Consider the following 22,498-nt stretch of genomic DNA (forward strand, 5'->3'; position numbering starts at 1 on the left):
TATTGTAGGAAATTGAAAATACATGTTTTACCCTTAAAGGTACTGACTTGTGTGTAAACCTCAAATCAACGATGTTCTGCATGGTTAACTGATTTAAAATAAAAATTGTCAATAAATTTATAGTATTTTAAAGGCAAACATAATCTCCTCAACTTTGTCATTTGTATAGATCATGGCAATTAAATTCATTTTTACCTCATTGCATGTAGTATCATTTTCATATGTACAGTATGTATTGATCAACAATGTGCAGTATATCCCTTCAATTTTTATTTTTTTCAGTTTGTGCAATTTTTTATGTTATGTTTATTTATAGTTCTATTATGCATGTTTATTTTGTTGCCCTGCATGTTTTCTTTCAGGTTCTTGATGCTGAAATAATGGTATGTAAATTAAACTACTTCACCCTATAGTATAAATGCTTGTGTATGAATGGGCTTTGCTACTACTAACAACATTTACTACTATTAAATGTTTGTGAATTCTTGGTAGGGTGTTACTTTAAGGAAAAAAATAAATTTCAGATTGTGGAAGTGTTTGCCAAATAAATATACTTTTAATTTACCATTATATGACCAGATGAAGCCATAATAAATATTTTCTCATTTGTTCAAGTGCTTTAGAGCTGTTTATGAATACAATTGTAATTGAGGAAATTTTATGTTTGCACTTGAAAAAAATTATGTTTAGTGAAACGATAAGTATCTGAAATGAAATATTAAAAGTATTATTTTTGATCAAGATCAGTATCTGAAATTATTGCATATAAAATGGCAATTGTTTTCAACTGAAAATGAAAGTAAATGAGAACCGATGCACCACAGTGCAAGCTTAGTCATCTCATTTAATTCATACAGAAATAAGAAATGGTCCCAATAATAAATATCCAACAAATATCCAAAAGTATAGGTTGCCCAAGAATCTCTTACATATTTATCCCACACGCATTATACATAGTATCATGTCCTTGAATTGGCAATACTTATGTATGATTATTGATAAAGCATCGTCGGTGTGAACTAAATGCTGTTCGTGACTTTATATATTTGATGAAGTCCCATGAATAGCATTGCTGGAGAAAATTAGTCCAATTAACATGACTATCATTTGTCTGAAGCAGCAGGGATTCTATATCATGATCAGACTAATGGGATTTGATTGTCTTCATTTTTACCCGCACAAATGGCTACAATTTTGCAATCATTTGTTTGTTTTCTTCCCAGTTGTAGTATGAGGGCTTATGAAATTTTTATAGTTTGCCTCTCACTGTGTATAAATATGTGTATTTCCAATGTCTCCATCCCTTTGTGTGTTCTAAAGCATCAGGAATCAATAAATATCATGATTATACACATGGATTCATCAGACACTGGCGGTGCCCTTTTGGATCTTTCATAGGTAGAACATCAAATGCAGGTCTAGGGAATAGATACAAGTTTAGTCAGTACTAACTGGCATAGTACTGGAAAGAAGTGGGAGTGGAAGCAGTAACCACATAGTGCTTCACATTTTCTGCATCTCTAATTCAGTAAAGATTATGAGTTAATGAAGACGTTTAAATTGTTATGAATGATATCAAAATTGCTTATTTTATGTTCCTTTGCTTGTCTTTGCCCATCCCAGAATTTTAATCAAGCTTTTGAAAAATGAAAAAAAAAAACTCCTTTATTGCTATTTCAGTACACTGTACTGTATGAGACCCTTTGGAACATATTATGATATTTGCTTCCTGGTATGTAGAAAAAGTACATGGCACTGATGGTGCACTGACATAATAATGTGGGTAACTATTGAACAAGCCCTTGAAAGGGGAAAAAGCATGACACAACAAAGGGTGGGGTTACAGGTAGGCATATTTGATATTATATTGGTTGGTGAGATTTGGTGTTTTTGTATTGATTTTGGATGCCTAGGATGACTGGGAGAAGCTACATGTATCTGTTATTGGGCTGTACTGTGAGTGATCTGTGACAAAAAATCAATTGTTAATAGCTGCAAGTGACTTGAGCTGCTCATTAGAGAGTTTTCACCACACCAATGTATACCTACGTGTTAATATACACAGCAAACACAGTCATCGTTATTGAGAAGTTCTTCTCATAAACTGATCTAGGGATGCTAGTGAAATATAGATTAGACTAAATTTAGAATCTTTCTCATAATAACATTTTAACACTTTATCTGGATATTTTTTTATTTTTTCAGGCATGTACAAAAGAAGGCCATTTAATGAAACAGACTAATTTTCAGGTACTTTTTGATTACAAAGATTATGTTTACATATATATATTGATCAAAGCTCCATCTCAATATTTAAAGTTTTTAACATTGTTTATATCCACACATACAAAAAAACAAACATAAGTGTCACAATTTTTCGATGTGTTCTTGAAAAAAAATTAGTTAGATCATATTACTGTGACATGTTTCTGCATTTTCAGAGATGGAAAAGAAGATATTTTAAACTTAAAGGAAGAAAACTTTATTATGCAAAAGATACAAAGGTAATTAAGACTGATGAGTTTGAGAAAGCATGAAATCTCTTTGGATATCATGTATGGCTAGTATTCCGTACTATCCTCTGTTAAATTTACTGAACACATTAAAAGGAATGCTTTGCAAATAGATACACAGTCAAAGTCATAGCAGAAATAACTTTTTTGAATGGAAAAATCCCTTTAAAAAAACTGAAACGCCACCAACATTTTTATCATAACTAAGTCCAAGTTATATTTTAAAGGTTTTTTTTATGTCTTTGAAAACCATTTCAGCTTACTTTCCTGTTTACAGAACAATTTTTTTCATTATGCTTGATTTTGAAATCACATTCTGGTAACTAAAAAGACATCCTTGCACATAACACAAATACATTCCATATGTAGAAATATATACCTATCCTTTTTTTGCCCCCCCCCCCCCTTTCTCAGGGTTGATGAAAGATATTGAAAACACATTGATTTACTGCATTTAAAATTTGGCTGTCTCTTCCTCTCCAACTGGTTAATGTTTCATGGATTGGTGCACCTGGCCAGCTATGGAGCCAACCATCTACATATCAAGGTCAAAGATCAATGAGGTCAAGGTCATAAATATGAGAGGTACTGGTATACTGATTTTGTGTTTCAATTTCAAATAGATGTGGATGAATCATTGAATAATAGTTACTTCAATTGATTTCAATTCAACAATGGCATAATGATACAAAATATTTAGACTTGGAATTTGTGAGAATTTTTCAATACCAGTTTGGGGACTCAAGCATTTATTACAAAGAAGGGGACTCAAGTTTCCTCAACCATACTGGAAGATGAACTTGATATACATGTACTTGTTCAAAGATAATATTACATAATTGTATTACTATAGTAGTCTTTTGTAAAACAAGTTGAATAGCTATTTGTGTTACAGCCGGGCACTGTTGGTTGATCAGGACAAATCAACCATTTGTTTTGGAACAGGAAAGCTACATTTTGTAAAGTTCTTTCTTTCAATATACAATAAATTCAGAATTGGCTCTTACTATTTTTTTTTGCTTTAAATTTATTGCTCAGTTGGGTTAAAGTATCTTGAGGGTATGAGTCAAGAAATAGGGACTGGGTTTCTTTGAATTTCATGACATTATTAACTTGTTTAGAGTGTTTTCTGTAATCTTTATACCTGAATATTGCCGAGTTTGAAAATTGTTTCATGGTGATTGTATTTCAATGATGTGCTTTCAAACAAATGATTTATTTATGAATTCTCATTACATTCCTCCTGAAGGGTCTAAAAATGCTGCATTTCCTGTATTTCCCTGAAACAGGAAAAATAAAATTAATTTTTCCCTAAAATTGGCCATGGAAAGTAAGAGTGTACTAGCCTGCTCCAATACCATTTTCAAAAATATTATCACATTATCAGACACAGATTTGTCTCATAAATTGGTGAATTCAAATCGTTTGATAAAACATATGCTTCGTCACAGAGGTTGCTAGCTATAGATGAAATTACTTTGGAAAGACCTATTTTTGACTCTGCCCCTCTCATGAAAGCTTTAATGACCTTGTTTCTTTATTTTTACATTGCTATTTTCATTTGTCAAAAAAAGGTGTTTTTTTTAAAACAATTGACTAAAATAAACTAAAAATATAAATATGTTCATAAAAATACTGTCAGTCATGTTTGTTTTCTGGCAAATTATGATGATGGAAGATCTACTTTATAATTTTATATGTACAGGTTATACACATAATCTGGACATAAATGCCTCCTAAGACTTTATTCCAACACCAGCAGGCCTCCTATTCAACATTATTAACTTCCAATTTATGTGAATTTTTTTTATATACATCAAACTTTACTACAGCAAAGTCAAAAGAATTTCCTTTTTAGCGGAAAACAATCAGTCGTTTGATTAGAAAAATTTTAAGAGAAAAAATTGGATTTTTCAAGGTCTACCAGTATATTCAGCAACAGTTAAATAAATTTATCTTATGAAAGATGTACTACATTTTATTGTACAAAGTCACAATAATGGCACAATGTGGCATTGTTATATTATTTGATAAATATTTGTTTGAAATAAAGTTCTCTCTTGAGATTAATAAATGGGATATTATGTTTGCTTTATTGAGTGTATTGAGTTGAAATGGTATCTATATTTGCTCAGCAAGTCTTGCAATATAGATAGCCTTTAATCTTGTTTAATAAAGCAAATATAAAATCACACAATATAGATATACATGTATCATAATTAAACCCCATACAACAAAGTTGCAAAAGGTGTTTTTGACTGGTCCGTTAGTCAGTCCGTCGGTTCTGCTTTTTTGTAAGCACAATCCTCTTAAACGGCTGCATGGAATATCGTAAAACTCTGTAGGCATTTAGGACACAATGTGCAGATGTGCATATTACCAGAAAATTCTGATTCAATTACTTTCTGGAAATTTTGGCCCTTTTGAACTGAAAAATACCCTTTTCATTAAACCTGCATAATTTTTTATATCATTATATGGTAGAAACTACAGTTTTTAATTTGGAGTGAGACAAAGAGACACAGATTATTCTTGTTGCATGTTGGGTATTCTAGTAAATGGCATTACCAGTATTTTAATTACCGTGTTTTAGTAGCTTAGACAACTCACCCAACATCATCACAGATATTGGAGTTGTTTCTTGGACTTAACGATTCACGAGTATTCCTCCTTAAATCTTAGTGTCAGAAAAACCCACCAAAAGACCTTTTAGTGTTGATTCGAATAACAATAATGGAGAAAAACAATGCTATTTATTAATATTTTCAATGACAAATCTAAAACTCGCTGTGTATTACTTTTATGTGAACTTGTTTCAATTTTACTATGTTAGAAGGTGCAACTGTAGAGTTCTCCCAAGAGGTTTTGGAATTAATTGAAATCCTCACTCTTGTTTGGTAGAACAACAAATTTCTAATCAATAATTTATATATTAATGGTTCAACTTAAAGTGATCTGGTGTGAAATCCATCTGAATAGGACTTTGAAATCATAAAACTTCCAGCAATATATTGAATCCAGCCTTAGATTACTCCAGATATAGGTCAGGCACAGCTTTGTGAAAGTACACTAATGTGATAAATTGGTCCATTCTTATTGAGTTTTTATGATATAATCCACATAAGGGTTTGATTGAAATGAATTTGTGGGTGTTTTTTAAGCATGCCAAACTGTTCCATGTTTGTCTTAGCTTAGTGTCTGACCAGTACACTTGCACTGGTCCCTGAAAAGTGGGCGTGTCCCTACAAACCAGGATCAGTGATTGAGTGTGGCGATTTGATTTATATGTTTAAGCACTTGAAATGGATACCATGGCTAGTCAATTTATTGCAGAGTGATAAAGCAGCTATTCAGAGCATATAGAAATATGAAAATAATATCATGAAAGATAGCATGAAATATAATAAATATATGTCATTCATGTCTTATGCAGCTGCCATGAACAGTTTGCTTTGCAGTTATTGATATTTATTGAATTTCTTGAAATAACTTCTAAAGTAACTTTTTCTCCATTTAAAGGCCTATGCAAATTCATCTTTAATCTCTTAATATAATGAGTGTCCAATTGCTGTGACGACTTGATTTTTCACATTAGAGTTTTAGTGTTGCTGTCTATGCTTTCTTGTTGTTTGCATTAGTGCTGTTTATCTGAGTAGCTTTCTCAGGTCAATCAAGTGTTTGTCAAAATGATTTTGTTTAATGAATTCCTTGTTTACAATGACTGACACTTGGAATGTACATTGTATACACAGTTCAAGTGGTTATTGATTAATTGCAAAACAGTTCAAACTTATTGGCGGATGAGAACCATCATAAACGGAGATAATTAATTGTTTTATCAATTAGATAATAAACATCCATACATGTATTGGTATATACCAGTAATGATTCATTTAAATTTCTCACTTTTTCTGGGAAATACAATGTAATCTGTGGGAAAAAAATCAAAAAATGGAAATAATAAGCATCATTTTAGAACTTTGTTCTATCTTCAAGGAATGATTTATATGCTATTTTTTTTTTATATGCAAGCGTACCTGTTTTTGATGAATAAGGGTTGGCCAGGGGAAAATACTTTCTTTAATAAATTTTTTAAAATACTTTTTTAGCTTTATGCATAGGTATATAGCTCCTAGTCTGCAAAAATATGGATAGACGACTTGGGATCAATAGTTTCTTACATTTAAAAACTTTTTTTTTTACGGAAGACAAAAAAAATGAACTACTGGTAGTTTAGGACTAATAAACCTTTTTCCACACAAATTCTGTGGAAATAATCAGTACCATCAATTATTTTTTAGACAATCTACTATTGATGTCATCACTTTACATAAACATGCTGGATTACAGGAAAATGAAGTACATTATGTTTTCAGATCGAGAGTCACCATTTTTATGTAAGCAAACTACACTTCTTCACTTTAAGGGATGTTGATAGCGTTTAAAAGAATATCAGAGGCAAGTAAAGTGACAATATCTGTAGTTAAAATGTCAGAGGAATGTGTTCAGAAATAAAATTAATCAGTCCAAACCTATTTTTGTGCCCTGTAAATTGCATTTTTTAAACATGTAAGGAATTGTTGCTCCCAGGTCCATCCAAACTTTTTCAGTCTAGAAGCAACAGACCTGCAGCTGATACTTTTTAAATATTTGATTTGCAAGTGTAGTAAGCTACCTTGATCAAAATTTCATCACATTGCACAGGTGAGCAATATTGCCCACACACCAATTAAAGGGATGAAATTAAGAACATTTTAAATTTTAAAGCAATATGAGCTGTATTATTTAGAATTTTATTTTTCCCACAAAAATATGGCAAACAGAAATTTATAAAACATGATATTTTTTGTCATTTTAGTAGAAAATAACATTTTCGTATAAAAAAATTTTCAATGAAAATTGCACATCATATTGCTTTAAGAATTGTATATATATCTACTGCAATGTTAAAGGTTAGATAACTCCTGTTGATATGATATTTAAAATTCAAATCAGAGTTATCTTTCCTGAATGATTCACTGATTCTTCTAGTTGCACTAATTGTCAATAAGTATAAATCATGAATGTGTGAATTAATGACTAAATAAAAATGATAATTCATAGTTCTATGGAATATTTAAGAACTTACAATGCATTGATATTAACATTTTATTTTAATTGATACCTTAAAAAATTCCGAAATAAATCTGATATTAATGATATATTAAGTTTAATGTTAATCATAGACCACATTTATTGAAGGAAATATGTTGTTGGAGAGTAAAAATATTGTTTTTGGACACAGATGGAAAGAAAATTAACACTGTCATCTTTTAAATCATTGTAGAAATTGTCTGTCATGTGACTTAATTAATACATTGAAGAAATAAATTCTTTACTTCCATGATGAATTAGTTGTTATAACTTTTTAAATAATAAAAACAGAATTTTTAATACATGTATTATTATAACTTCGTATATGAAGTTTAAACTCTTGAGTTTTGATTTTTTTTTTTTATTGTCATGTACTTGTACTAATTCTTTAACTCAATACAAGTACATCTTATGTGTACTATATTTCCAATTGTATCGGTACTAAATGTTCTATGATGTTGGACATTATGCCCCAGTATTTAAGTGCCATGAAAATTTTAAGTACCATTAATTAAGGATTTTGGTAAATTTTTTTTTTAAATGTGAGAAATATATTAAACTACTGCTGAATAAGTCCTGTTTAAAAGTCGGTACATCTTTTGATTTTGTTTCTTTCAGTCTGTCATTTTTGATGAGATAGAACTGACTGATCTGAGTGTAGCAGAATGCAGCACCAAGAATATCAACCACAGCTTTCAGGTAAGTCTGTTGTAACAAAGTCACTCCACACTGAGGGCATTTGGATTCATTCTAACCAGACCAGTTGAATTTCAGCCTCTGTTTCAATTGATCTATCAGGTCGCCTAACATTGCCAAAACTTTTCATTCTCCATGCCACAAGTTGCGAGGGATTCAATGTTTTTTATCTGACAGTCAGTCAATCGCCCTTTTTTTTGTCACTGCAACTCCTCTTAAACCACTGAACAGAATATTATAAAACTTTGTATAAATGCACACACAGTGCATGATTGCATGATATTTTGATTTGTTGATTTCTTTGGGAGTTAAGCCCCTTTTATTATTAACCAGTATGCATATATGGCATTCATAATGTGTAGTATTGTCAATTAATATGGGAGCATGGGGCATGTGAGCTTGTTCATTATTTTACACTTCATTAAATTGGAATAGTCACCAAAAAAATTTTGATTGCGTGAATAGTTGAAACTTTACAAAATCACCTCCCAAGTTTTCTGCTTATGTTTACTGTATAAATCCTTGAGAGGCTGCTTGGATGGTAGTTTACATAATTGTGTTTATATTGGGAAGTATTCGTTTTAAAACAGAGTCTGTTGGAATTGATACAAAACAACAGATGACTCAATCTTTATCTGTGCCCCAGCAGTCATTGAAAGATCACTCTATGTCTCTACAGTCTCAAACAATTAAATAATTCTAAGTACAGTTACATGTATTCAACGAATATTTCTGAATATGCCTCACCATGTCACAAATACAATGAAGTTAAAAGATGTACTGTACATGACTGTATGCTATAACCTTGTGATTCTGATATAGACACCATCATTGTTACTGCCGTGGTGAAGCCAAGCCAAGTTTAGTTGCGGCAAAGCGGTGGCGACCTCAAGAAAACATTATACCGAGTGAACATCTTATGTCTTTCATAGTCTATAAAAAAAAAACCCAATTCCATATGCATTTAATGGTGAATATGATGTTTTATTCACAATAAAGAGTAACATTAACTCCTCTTGCTCTAAATGAACATCCTTCAGAAAATAAAACATTGGCTTTTATGGTTATAATCACTTGTGTATGTATTTCTTACCAACCAAAAGTTCAACAAAGTAATAATGCTGCCTAGTCTTCCAGCCAACATGAAAATTGTTGGAATTGATTAAAGAAACAATAACATGGCGTATACTATGTACTGGTACATTCATCTGTTACTATATGACATTAAAATCTAAGTGAAGACCAGTTGCGTTATTTATCAAAACAAGAAGCAACTGCCCCAAAATATAACAAAGCATATTCCTTGTCTTTAAGATATACCAGTACTTTGTGGATAAACAACAAAAACGTATCCCCCACGCCTGGACTTGAAAAGGAGACATGATCAATCCCACAGTTTTAATGTCTGAAGTCATAAACATGTAGGTGTTAGTGAGAGGTGGGGTTCCCGATCTTGTGCTGTTTTTGCCATTTCATGGTCACTGACTTGTATTATCTGGCTGCAATTAGTTTTTTCTGCCAAATCCATCAATATTTCGTGAAAATACATCGGTGTGGAACCAATGATTATTCAGGAATGTTGATAGATTTTCAAGAAGAGGCACCGTTTGAAAAAATCTTTAATTGCTGTTTGATGCTCCGCATAACAGTACCATATATTACTTAGGGGTTTATAGGACTCGATGTCACTTAGATAAAAGGATAGAAATGTGAACAAGTTTTATTTCAACCAAGAGCTGAAAAATTTGATTTGAAAGTTATAGATTACAAATGTCATGCATTTGCACTTATTAATAAGCTTTACTCTTCATTTGCCAGTACCAGTGCATGATGTTAGCTTTTCAGTAGTAAGTACTTGTATCTCAACAAATTCTACAATTATACAAAGTGTACAGGGCACATTTAGTTCAGAGTTATTTTTGAAGTCAGTTTGTTGATTGTTTGTGATGAGTTGTTGTTTGGCAATGTTTTGCTGTACTTTTCTGTACCACCTGTTTGTGTGGTAAGAAGGTAGATGTGTTAATGATGTGATTGATTTGGAGTTTTATTGGTGGTCACCAGTGGTGTTAATAATTCCCTGTCACAATCAGAACTCTTGCAGCATAAAGCCACTCACGTTGTAAACAGACAAACAGGAATTGGGTCTGGTAGTTTAGGTACAGTATAGTTCGCACTATTTACAGCCTTATTTGGACTGTCTGATGAAGGATACAGTGTCTCATATTTTCAATAATATTTTGCTTGTTGAAAAAAATTATTGAGAGGGTACGTGTTTAAAATTGTTGACTTTGTTCGGTGACAACTGTCAGATAGAGGTGATATTTCTGTTTCTTAACACCAGATGAGATATGGTACATGTATACATGAAGTGGAAACATTACAAAGAAATACCTTCCCAGCAGATTCTGCTGCTGATAAAGATGCTGTACATGAGGATTGTAGCATAGAAAGGGGTGAAGTGTTGGCTGGCCGGTAGGTAGTTGCTTTCTTTGGCGTTAATACAGGGAAATCTCGCCTTGTTGATGTTATACAGGAGAAGTGAGCTGGCGGACAGACAAGTGACGTCATTAACTGGTCTGTAAAGGCAAGAAGTTTACACAATCTTTCTTTTTCTCAATGTTTGATGGATGCATGTTTGAAATAGCGGGAGAAAGTTTAGAAGTAATTTATTCTGATACATCAGTGGGAGCTAGCACACAAATCTTCAGTGTAATCTCTCCAGTACTCCACCTTTCTGTATCAACCCAGTTGTACTCGCTATAGAAACAACTCCAATTAATGGAAAATTTTCTGTTCTTTAAATTTTGATCTTTCACAAGTACACATTAAAAGATGGAGAAATTGGATCCCTGATGCGAGGGGTTTATTTCTAGACTTTCATCAGCTGATTTCTCCATGGATATTTCTGTGTCTAGCCAAGAGGTCATGAACCTAGGGCTTAACCCCCTTGTCTAACTGGAGATGATAATCTCCTAAATAAAAGTTGGAACATCTGTGGATTATCAGCTCTGAAGACCTGTTGGGCAAAGAAAGTTTCACTGGTAAAAGAAGAGAGAGAAAAAAATCTTTGCTTGCCTGTTGGTGATTCTATCTGCAGGAGAAAAAAGAGGAGGCGTTCAATTACTCTATCTGATGGCGATCATGATGGGTGAATTTTTCTGACTGTATAAATGTGTCTCCTGACAGCTGATTTTATTGGCCTCCCCCTCCCACTGATCTCTCTTTGTGCTGGTGTATTGAACATCGGTAAACAGGCAGACTACAAAGCACCCCAATTATCCTCTTGGTTCAGGAAGAGAAATCCACATCAGGTGACCTTGTTTTCGTTGATGGGATAATATTGTAGATTTGTTAAATAAGGAAATACTAGGAAACACACTGAGTGACTTGAATTTGTGGATAGTACAGACTCTGTGTGTGTGTTTGTGTGTGAGTGAGTGGTGACATAAAAATAATCCTGTTTCTCGGAATCCCTGCTTCTTGAGTATGATTAGCTCAGTGTAGGATTACCCTGGTTTTAATTAGTTGATTACTCTTACTACTGATGTTCATTGACCATCTGGTTAATTAGCGGGCAGCGGGCGGATTTGTCTGTGTTTACTGTGGATTTGCGTAGGATTGACTGAGGATTGATTCCCATTGAGTGGAACTGTGTAAACTCAATAGAATGGTCAAGATATTCCAGCACGGAATTTAATTTAGGTTCTTGTAAGTATCAATGAAGCTTATGGTTCACTCTCCCTCTCTCCTTTCTTCTTTGTTTATATAGCTATGACGTTTTAATTTGTGGCTAAATTATGGATGTATTATGTTCATTGATTTCAACTTAATATGTTACCTATTACGGGGTAAATCCTTTCTAATATAAAAAGAAACTCTGACGTACATGTATGAGATGTGTAGATAGATATTATATAGGTACATATGTCACCCATATCAGGGTGTAGACTGGAATGTAGACATCCATCCACCCCCGGTGACAAGATACTGATATACACCTCCTACCCAGGAATCCCAAGTGTTTGTGACATTTAGCAGCCAGTGTTGTGTTAACCTGGCAAGGAAGAATGTGTTACGTGAAAATGATGTCCTTGTTTAGGTTCTATTTTTAGTTCTAGTACTATTGAAAGGTGCAGTGCTATGTGCATGATTTGACCCATCGTATGCCAGTTTTTTCAGTTATTTATGTGACACATCATTAAGTATGCATGTGAATATATATAAACCTGTACTACCTAAGTTCTAATACGACTCATGCCTTTTTCCTGCCGCCAGGGTTTCATGGTAAGTCTGTAGGGGAGAATAGACGTAGATTCACATATAGTCACATCACTCATGGCTTAGTGTGGGTTTTTTTTTTTCTTCACCTCTGCGCTGGATTTCTATATACTTGCCTCTCACGTATGTTTGATATCGTGATTAATAACAGAGATGCCATCAGATTACACAGGATTTCACACTTCCCTGACATTCGATTGGAAGCTAGGGTGTGTCCACAATTTTTTTTTTTCCGTTTAATGATAAGACATATATTGCATGTTGCTTCTTTTGGGATCTGTGGTATGGTACACACATATTGTGCATGAGGTACTATAGGGAGTTTTGGATGGTTGATAACTAACACAGTTTGTAATGATGTATGTATTTCTATAGTCTTTATGTTATGATTTATCACATATAACTATTGACATTTTTGCTGCAATGCATGAATTCTGGAGAGAAACAATTCTTGAATAGATCACGGCAATGTGGAAATGAAGAACATGTCAAAACATTGTAATATGTTTAGATAATTTAATTTTAAAATATTCATTGATTTGAGAAATGCAAAAAGTTGTAGAGAAAATTGAAGTCTTCACATAGAATTGATTGCACATTACATGTATAATGAAAAACCATCAGGCTCAATAAAACCCCAGATTACATGATATGAAGATTTTGCAGTTGTGATGCTGATATTTGAATGCAGTATTTTGCATTAAAAATCATTCAAATTCTAAGTCTTATGAATTCTAGTTGTAGAACCTGCAACAAGCTAAAGAGTTGTTGTCTTTAGTACTTTTTCAAAAAATCTGTTACCAGTATTTACTGTCTGAATTTTACAACTATAAACTCATGTGTTATTTTTTGCATTCCAATAATAATGGAGTATATGCAAACTAACAACCTTGTACTAGGAAGTCATCACTTTAGCTGTCTAAACCTGACTGATTTTCTTTAGAGTGTCATGGCCCTTTGCTTGTTTACAATATGTTACTTGCAATTCTCAACTGATCAAAGTTTCAAACTTAAGTAATATGTTTGCCTCTGACGTTGTCCCTGACATCTGAGACATTAGGCAGCACCACCCCAAGGATCCCCTTGCCAGAACAGTAACCAATAACTGTACATCCTTGACCATTTGTTGGATGCCTGGCCGGGAGATCCTTTACACCCTCTAGTTCTGTGTGGGGGATTTTTTATGACTGATTTGCAGGTGATAACTTGGGACCTTCATTGTAGTCGCTTTATGTGAATGTTTTTGTACAGTATATTTATTGTTACTCTATACTTATACCTGTGAATGTTTTGTTGTATATGGTGACCCTGTACCTATACTATGACTGTTTTGAATATGGTAGACTCAGTACTTTTACTATGACTAAGATAATACCTATTAGACTGTGTTTTGTAGGTGATAACCCCGTTCAGGAACCTTGTTCTGTGCGCAGACAGTCGGAGAGAGATGGAGGAATGGATCACAGCCCTTAAAACGGCCACTAACAAAGAGTTTTACGATGTAAGTACCACTTGTTGATGGGAAGCTGTCCCTTCCCATCTCTTCTTTAATTAGCAGACATCATTAGGAACATTAAGGCAGGGTATCTGGTCAAGATCATGCACTTACCCCCAAAAACTTGTCGGGATTTCAGCAGGTAGGGCAGAATATCAGTTTTGCTGTGATGTATTTTTTTGTTGTTCTGGAAAGTAAATCATATGAAATATTGAAATACATATTCTTATTATACAAACACTGATGATACTGAATGATCACTCAAAATAGCCTAGAAAAATGATTGATGAATTATCCAAATTGTTGAAAATAAGCAACAAAAAATTTGTTTAAATAGGAGATTCTGTAATACAAAGGACTTCTTAATGTGAAAATACAGTGGTTACCAGAACAAAGAATTCATATTGTTAGTAAATCAAAACGTGATAAAAGTAACATTTGTGTAATGCATAGGTGTCATGTTCTAGTGGGCTTCCATTTGGTGCTAATCTTAGCTGTAATATAACTCAAACTGTTGTATACAAGATTTCTTAAAGAATCAAAGACACGCAAAAGGGAATGAAGATTAATTTGATCAATGTTTAATTTTGAAAAATGAATGTTTAATTTGATAATGTAATTGGATTATAAAATCTTTTTATGTGCTGTTTGAACTTAAAAGGAACTCGATAAGATATGGTTAGAATTGCATTACTTTTTGCATATTTCTTTTTTCAATTCACTTAATGGGATTGAGGTTGACGTAAGACAATGCCGTCGTAGTAAATGAGAAAAATTTTTCAGAAATAACACGTCAGAAAAATCAATTGTATATCATGCGTATGATAGTAGATCTGTAGCTATAAGGAATTGAAAAGACGAGAAGTGACAGTAGGAGACCTGAGTTTTTGACATGATGCTGAATCAGGGAGTTGTAGGGAGGATTTCCATCAGTAAACTTCTGTCTCCTGCTGGGGATCTTGAAAGACTGACTTGAGGCCTAATAGCAGCTTTTTATGTGTCATAGAAGTCAGAGAATTGAGATATCTGATTGTAAATTGAGATATCTCAAGTTAAATTCGGAAATATGACTCGAAACTAATTTGAATTTAATTGGATTGATCAGTTACAAAGAGTAATGTTGGAACGAGATTAATGGTGATATCAGAAATACATTTCATTTTTTGTTAAGATATCAGATATTAGACAAGGGGTGAAAATGAGACTTCCTATTGGATCAAGACATTTCAATTTTGATTGAGATATTAGATATTGGATTGCCACATCTTAGACTAACAGTGGACCAAAATATTTGATTGTGATCTCCATGGAATTGTGTTTGAATTGTTGTTTTTACTCCTGGATATCACTGATTCAAGAAGATGTTTTGCTGTTTGAGAGGTCTGAAGAGAGAGAGTTCATTAATTACCCATTATTTTGAGAGGATTCAAGTTGCTAATGGACAGACTGACAAAAAGGTTTGTAATGAGCTAACTGCTTATTTCAGGTTTATGTGTTAGTTCTGTAAAGATTCAATAGAAGTGTGAATTTATGATTTTTTTGGGGTCCATAATTTACTAGTGCAATAGCTAAAACCCTAATTTATCGCAATGAAATTTGGAAATAAAACCAACCTTGTGTCACATTTTGACTGAAAGTTTTTGCAAAAAATAAATTCATTTAAGGAATGAATTTACTTCACGCGTTATAAACCATGAAGCAGTTTTTAAAAAAAGCTAAAACTGTGTCAAGTTATGTTATACTCGTATAACTTAGCTAGAAATTTTATTCCTTGTGATTTAATTTTTAACAACTTAAATAAGAAAAAAAAAGACCCATTATTTTAAAAAAATGACATTTGAAATTTATACAAAATTTAAATGCAACGTCAAGTGAATCAATACAATTTGCAGCATTTGCACATGTGTTGTATTATGATGTAGGCAAGTTACATTGTGCAATATTATATGTACCTTTTTCATTGTCTTTGTCTATGATAACCCTACGAATTGATTTTGTAATGTATAGTCCAATAAAATCAAATGATGTTTTGTTGGGGCGCAAGCAGGATTTGCATAATTAAAAGAAATGAAAATCACATAAATATGTCAGTATTCTAATATTTAATCGTACAATTGCTGAAAATTATGTAAATATAAGTAATAATTGCAATAGAGTATTCAGAAAAGAAAAGATTATATGTCATTTATACGCACTTTACATAGAGTGTATTTGCTGTACAATAATGTACTTGCTATAATCTAACATTCAAAATCATAATATAAGTACATGTATCATATTTCAGTTTAGATAAAAAACCTACTGCAGAATTTTTCAAACAATTTTTTTTACACATTATGTTCAACTACTAAAAATCTAATTGGATTTTAATGGGTTTTTTTTTTTTTTTTATTGATTTTGGAATATCTTTAGTTACTCTAACTCAAAAATCCTTATTAGTAGAAATGAATTAGGTCTGTCATCCTTATTCCTTGATTACGAGTGGCATAGCTTGCATGCTTATTTGTCTCTGTTGTGACCTGATTAAAACTTGTTGATTTGACTGAGTATAAATATGTATATAAAAGTACTAACAAGTACTGATTACAAGAGGAATGACCAGGTGTAAAAGACTAAGATGGAGTGGTTTGTGACTGAAGGTGGCGGCTAGTAAAACATGGCTCGGGGCATCACTTTACTAATGTTGTCATTGTCTGGCTGTCCCTGAGGTTTATGATACATTGCTATACAGTTGTTCAGTGATAAATGACAGATTGACCTAATGGCCACTGAGAGCAGATGTAGGTATGTCCTCAATAATTCACAACTTTACTCTATGTGATATACCAGTAGTTTGGATTCCATCATTAATGACATTATCGTAATAATCAAAGTGAATGAAGCAAGGGAGGAAAAAATAAAAAGATAGCATTTAGAATACAGTATTATGGTGAGGTTATTTTTAAATTTATGTACAGTAATTTGGCATTAACTATAGTTAAGTAAAATTTTCTTTTTCAACAAACTTTTACAACAAATCTTAAAAAACCAAAAACAAAGTCAGCTGAATGAAAAGTTGATGTCCAAAAGGGGGTATAAAACACTTTGCTTTGATATGGTTCATGAGAATTGTGTTTGAGACTGTGCAGTAGGATTTTCAGGACTTGGTCTCCACTCATCACAGTACACCCTGTACTATGGGTTATGGACTAACCCCATGGTCTGTCAGAGTTGTTATCTTGGCAGAAAAGTTGCTTTTCTGTGAGGAAAGAGACAAAAGAATTGTGTGTTGCATATTATTGATACTATATTGATAACAGGTTCATGTAAAACTTGTTTCTTAGAGAAAGTAAATAAAGGACTATGTGCGGTATGGTCAAATATCTGCCCCCGATTTCAACCAATTTTTAAATAGTATCGTATAAAAATGAAATCTTCACAAATCATTGTAAAGAGGATGCCTATAACTTTAATCTTGATTTTAGTCATCATTGCTCACTCGCTGTTTATCTATGACGTCACCTAAATGACCTAATTCCCGCAAATTTGCAAACAAATGAAGATATTCTCATTTTTGCTCTATATTTTGCATTCGGAAATATAGAGCGCAGGTCTGCTCAAGTGCGATTTTAACATATGTTTTTCTTTAGATAGTTATACATATCATACTAAAAAATGGTACTTGAGCAAGCCTGCGCTGGATGTTTTCCAGTCAAAAAATCATCGGAAAACACCCATATTTTGCCACAAAACATCAATTTATCAAAATAATGCAATATTCATGACGTCATTTCTACATTATGACGTCACTGTGGTGATAACCTTTTACACCTTTATTTCCAATATGATTTTAACTATCTTTCACCTTATTTTAAAGCTCTTTCTAGAACTTTGATTTTGGGGGGCAAAAATTGCAAAAAAACCGCACTTAGTCCTTTGTTCATCTTTTTTGGCATGTCAAATTTAATCGCACTATGTTAGTGTCACTGCACAATTACAGATTTAACAGATAATTAAATCTGATTTGTTGCTAAGAGTAAAAAAAAATCTTAAAATGCTACATGAATCCCCCCCCCACAACCAAATTCTAGAATTGTAATACAATAATGAAGCTTTTATTATTCATCCTCCCTTACAATATTTGGTGTATGTATTCAAACTTTTGGATTAATGATGATGTCTTTGTTTCAGGGAAATGCCAGTCAGCGTGAGATGATGTCCGGCCAGCACAACTGGTACGCGTGTTCCCACGCCCGTCCCACCTACTGCAATGTCTGCCGCGAGGCCCTCTCAGGGGTCACCTCCCACGGACTCTCCTGTGAGGGTGGGTATCTCAGGGTCATTTTCTACCTGTATAGCATGTATAGAATACCGGTACATGCTAAGTAGACAGTATACAGTAAAACACGGTTATAGCGATACGCCTGTTATGAACTTATGCCTACAGTGAAGTGATTTTTAATTCCTTGTGACTTTATTACACGCTTAAAACTTGACGGAGATAACGAATTACGCTTACAACTAAGTAAAATCGCTGTCCCTGGCACTTCATTATAAGCGTGTTTTACTGTATATGGTATACCGGTTTATAAATCTTCTGTGTCTTTCTTGTGAGTATCTCGGAGTCATTTCTCTGGCTGTATTGGAGGACAGAGCCTCTCTGTACTATTTTGTAAGGTCATTAGGGTCCCACACAGTGGACACATTATAGTGATCAGACTGTAAGTCAGTCTTTCTGTCCAATACCACTTGTCTGGAGCATATTTTCTCTCCCCTCATCCCCATTCTTGCTCGTACTTCTGTGAAAGTGTGTATTTTGTAATTACTACAGCCATAGAGTACATACCCTCTGTACAGTACTTTTGTAAAGTTAATGTTACATTTGCCTTTACTCTGGTCACATTTTGTTTCTTGATAATGTAAAAGTGCATACCCTTTGTGTACCGTACATAGTAATTAGAGTTGGTTAGTATGCCATTACTTTGAATATTTAATTTGTGGTTGTGGGAAATTATTACTGTCTCATGATGCTGTACATTACATTCATTGATCTTGAATTCAAATCCCTTGGAGAAAATAAAATTTTGCCCTAATTTTGAATAGCTTGTAGGTTCTTATAGGTCCTTTTTTGTCCACAGTCATGAAGAATGTGAACACTGCTGAGTGAAGAACTTTAAGAATATAAAACTCTGTAAATGATTTTGGTTGTCCTGACCTGATTGAGGCTTGCTGATAAGACCTACTGAATTAACTTTCTTAAAAGAAGAAAGGTTATTGATACAGTACTATTTTAAGGGAAATTAAAAAAAAGGCAGATACCAGTATGAAAAAATGAAATTCTATATCAGCGTGCATGTTATGTGATTTCCTGGGAGGTAGAATTACATTTCTTATTTTGTTTGGCCTTGAGTAATATAATCTAAATGTACTATTAAATTGAATTATCTCCAAGAAAAAAAAATTGAAATTTGTTTCCCAGTGCAAAAATTGTGTACTTAAAAAAGGTTACCTTGATGTAAAGTGTGCTCTATGTTATCATGTGCTGGGATTTTTGAGTGAAAAAAGGGAGAAACAGAACTTGAAAATGGAAGCAGATTTGACTGGCTTATACATACACAATGGATAAGCATTAAAACATTGTGAAGAGTTCTGTTGGCTTGATTCTGCTGAAAGTTGTTTAAATTTTTATAAAATGCTGCTAAACTTATGGTTAATCATCCCGCTGTTCAATCATAAAATTTTGCTTTAGTAATTATTTTTTTCATAAAGAGATTTAAATGATAAATGAGATGCACAAAATTGCAGCATGCATTGCATGGCACACTTTGAATGACAGATTTATAATAGTTGCTCTTATACAAATAAGTAATGTAAGTCCTATGTTTCAATGGGAGTTATCTTTCTTAATTGAGGGTTTGTGCACCTTAAACAGCTGTCACATGCAGATACTTTTAACTTGGTCAGTCTTATTGAAAAAATGTGTGCCGTTCTTTAACAGACCCCAAAATTCAGTTTCTTAAATGAAATTTTGAAACTTTGAATCAAATCTATGCACTTAGTTAATGAGCTCTTTTGTTGTTGCAACAGTTCGGTCCTGATTAAGTTGTTCTTTGCTTGTCTTAGCTGTAATGAAGGTGGTGATTTATTTGTTCTGTTCGCTGTTTGATCTGTGGAGTGCTGGATTATAGACAACAGATCCCGTGACCCCTGGCACCAACAGACACAACGTCTCCCCTTTTACTCATTACACTCAAATAAATACATCATGCAAAAGGAATAGGGGGATGAATGATGCACATTACTGCTGATTGAATGCTGCATTATGTTTTGTTTTGTATTAACATAAAGTTGTAAAGCTGTGGTTAGTTTTTCTCATCAATAAGGCAGGTCTTGCCAATGGACTCAGATAGATCAAAGCCGGGCTTATGGTTTGTGCTAGAACAAGAACATGTGCGATTCCTGACCAATAAATGGATGGGTTTTAAAAGAAATCCTGACTGATTTTCCTTCTAATGGTTCTGTGGTTTTGAGATCAAGCCCCGGTAGAACTGTTTCAGTAGTAACACAAATAGTTGACATCGTGACTTGATGACATTTCACTGTTGTGAGGATTTATGGTTGCAAAATTGAATTCTAGATTTCATTTTTTCTGAGAAAATTGAAAAACTTTCTATTATTGGCTTTATTTCATAATCTGTTTCTGTCATTTTTGCCTGAAGTGACTCCAAACAGTAAAGTCGGTTCTATATTTTGTGCAGATCTATGGACAAAAATAGACTTGTATGGTATAATATTCCCCTCTTGTATTGATCACTGTATTGTGTGTCTTGGAATACTGTCGTATGCTACCTGATTGCGTGACTCTGAATTTGGTTAATTTATTTGATGATGGAGTCACTGTACTTTAACACCCTCTTTCTTTCAGGAATTAACAAGATGTCCTGGTTCCACATTTTACCACAGTTATTGACCTCAAAGGGGTCTTGTATAGAATATTGATGTAAAAACCAACATTTTTATTGTTAATTTTTCAAAAAAATCTTTATTATTGCATCTCTGTAAGTGGTCCATTAACCTAACAGAAAAATCTTTATGTACAGTAGTTCCTATTCATTTACAGTTGTACTGTAAATGTTGTAGTAAAAAACACCATTATGCTCAGAACTCTGTAATTCTCTATTCTCTTTGTTCTGATAAATCAGAAATCGTGATTCCAACATGGACAAGGTCAATATTTCAATATGACTCATAATTGATCAGAATTTACTACAGTATATTTGAATGCAAAACAGCTAGTTCTCTGCATTCAGGTGGGTTTGACCAAAATATTTGAATCACAAGATTGTAAGTTTGAAACAAAATATGATGTGCTGCAGATGATGTTGTTAGTCCTGACCCACTGTATATCTCAATGGTGGTCTATTCTATTTGTTGTAGTATGCAAGTTCAAAGCCCACAAGAGATGTGCTGTGAAAGCTCAATCTAACTGTAAGTGGACCACTCTGGCGGCCATTGGAAGAGAAATTCTGGAAGATGAAGACGGTGTAAGTAACCATGGTTTAGGTGAATACATGCATTTCTATAGCATGGGCTTACAGCAAGGAGATTACTGTGGAATCATTAGAATTCATAGTGGCTCAATTTTCGTGGTATTCATGGGTAGCCCTCACCCACAAATTTACATCCTCGATGAAAACTAATTGTAAAAGATTTAGTTTTCTTACTGAAACTGAAAACCGACGCATCCACCAAATTACATCCCCACAAATAAGCAAAAAATCCACAATCCACGAAAATTGGCCCCAAGAATTTAAATGATTGTATTTGACCACAGCTTAAAAAACTTAGTGAAGAAACTTGTGTGTACTTGATTAATATCAACATGTCTAATTAACAGACTGAATAATTAATTAAAATTTTCATTTTCAAGTTCATGTTGGTGTATTTTCATAGAAATGTTTATGTACTGACTGCATTTTCAGAACATGTAGATAATCTACTGTGTTCTAATAGAAATCTCTATGTAGCCGTACTGACTGAAACATTAATTCATCATCCAAATTTGTTTAGCATTTGAATGTGTTGCAGCTGATCTCAATGCTATATATTTATGGCTTATACTTGACTGTGTTGTAGCTGATCTCAATGCTATATATTTATGGGTTATAATTGACTGTGTTGTAGCTGATCTCAATGCCACACCAGTGGTTAGAGGGAAACCTGCCGGTCAGTGCTAAGTGTAATGTCTGTGACAAGACTTGTGGAAGTGTGCTAAAACTACAGGACTGGCGGTGTCTCTGGTGTAAGGCCATGGTACGTATATCTAGGAATTCCAATCACTTACAGCACATTATGGTAAAATAATGAAAGGTATATTTGCTATGTTATTTTAATGTGCACTTCT

At 33.3% G+C, this 22,498-nt stretch overlaps 1 protein-coding gene across 9 annotated transcripts in view; it reads left to right on the top strand.

Annotated features, from left to right (window-relative positions):
• LOC128179696 (diacylglycerol kinase delta-like) overlaps window positions 1-22,498 on the top strand; it is a 39,189-nt gene that overhangs the window by 702 nt on the left and 15,989 nt on the right. For 4 of the 9 annotated variants that reach the window (XM_052847216.1, XM_052847212.1, XM_052847211.1 and 1 more), the window contains exons 2-9: window positions 363-383; window positions 2,206-2,250; window positions 2,442-2,504; window positions 8,265-8,345; window positions 14,017-14,121; window positions 18,286-18,418; window positions 21,532-21,638; window positions 22,279-22,407. In XM_052847216.1, coding sequence (XP_052703176.1) covers window positions 363-383; window positions 2,206-2,250; window positions 2,442-2,504; window positions 8,265-8,345; window positions 14,017-14,121; window positions 18,286-18,418; window positions 21,532-21,638; window positions 22,279-22,407 — 684 coding nt within the window. The other 5 variants (XM_052847217.1, XM_052847220.1, XM_052847213.1 and 2 more) reach the window with 4 other exon arrangements.

The sequence above is a fragment of the Crassostrea angulata genome, chromosome 4 (genome assembly GCF_025612915.1).
Source record: "Crassostrea angulata isolate pt1a10 chromosome 4, ASM2561291v2, whole genome shotgun sequence".
Lineage (NCBI taxonomy): Eukaryota > Metazoa > Mollusca > Bivalvia > Ostreida > Ostreidae > Magallana > Magallana angulata.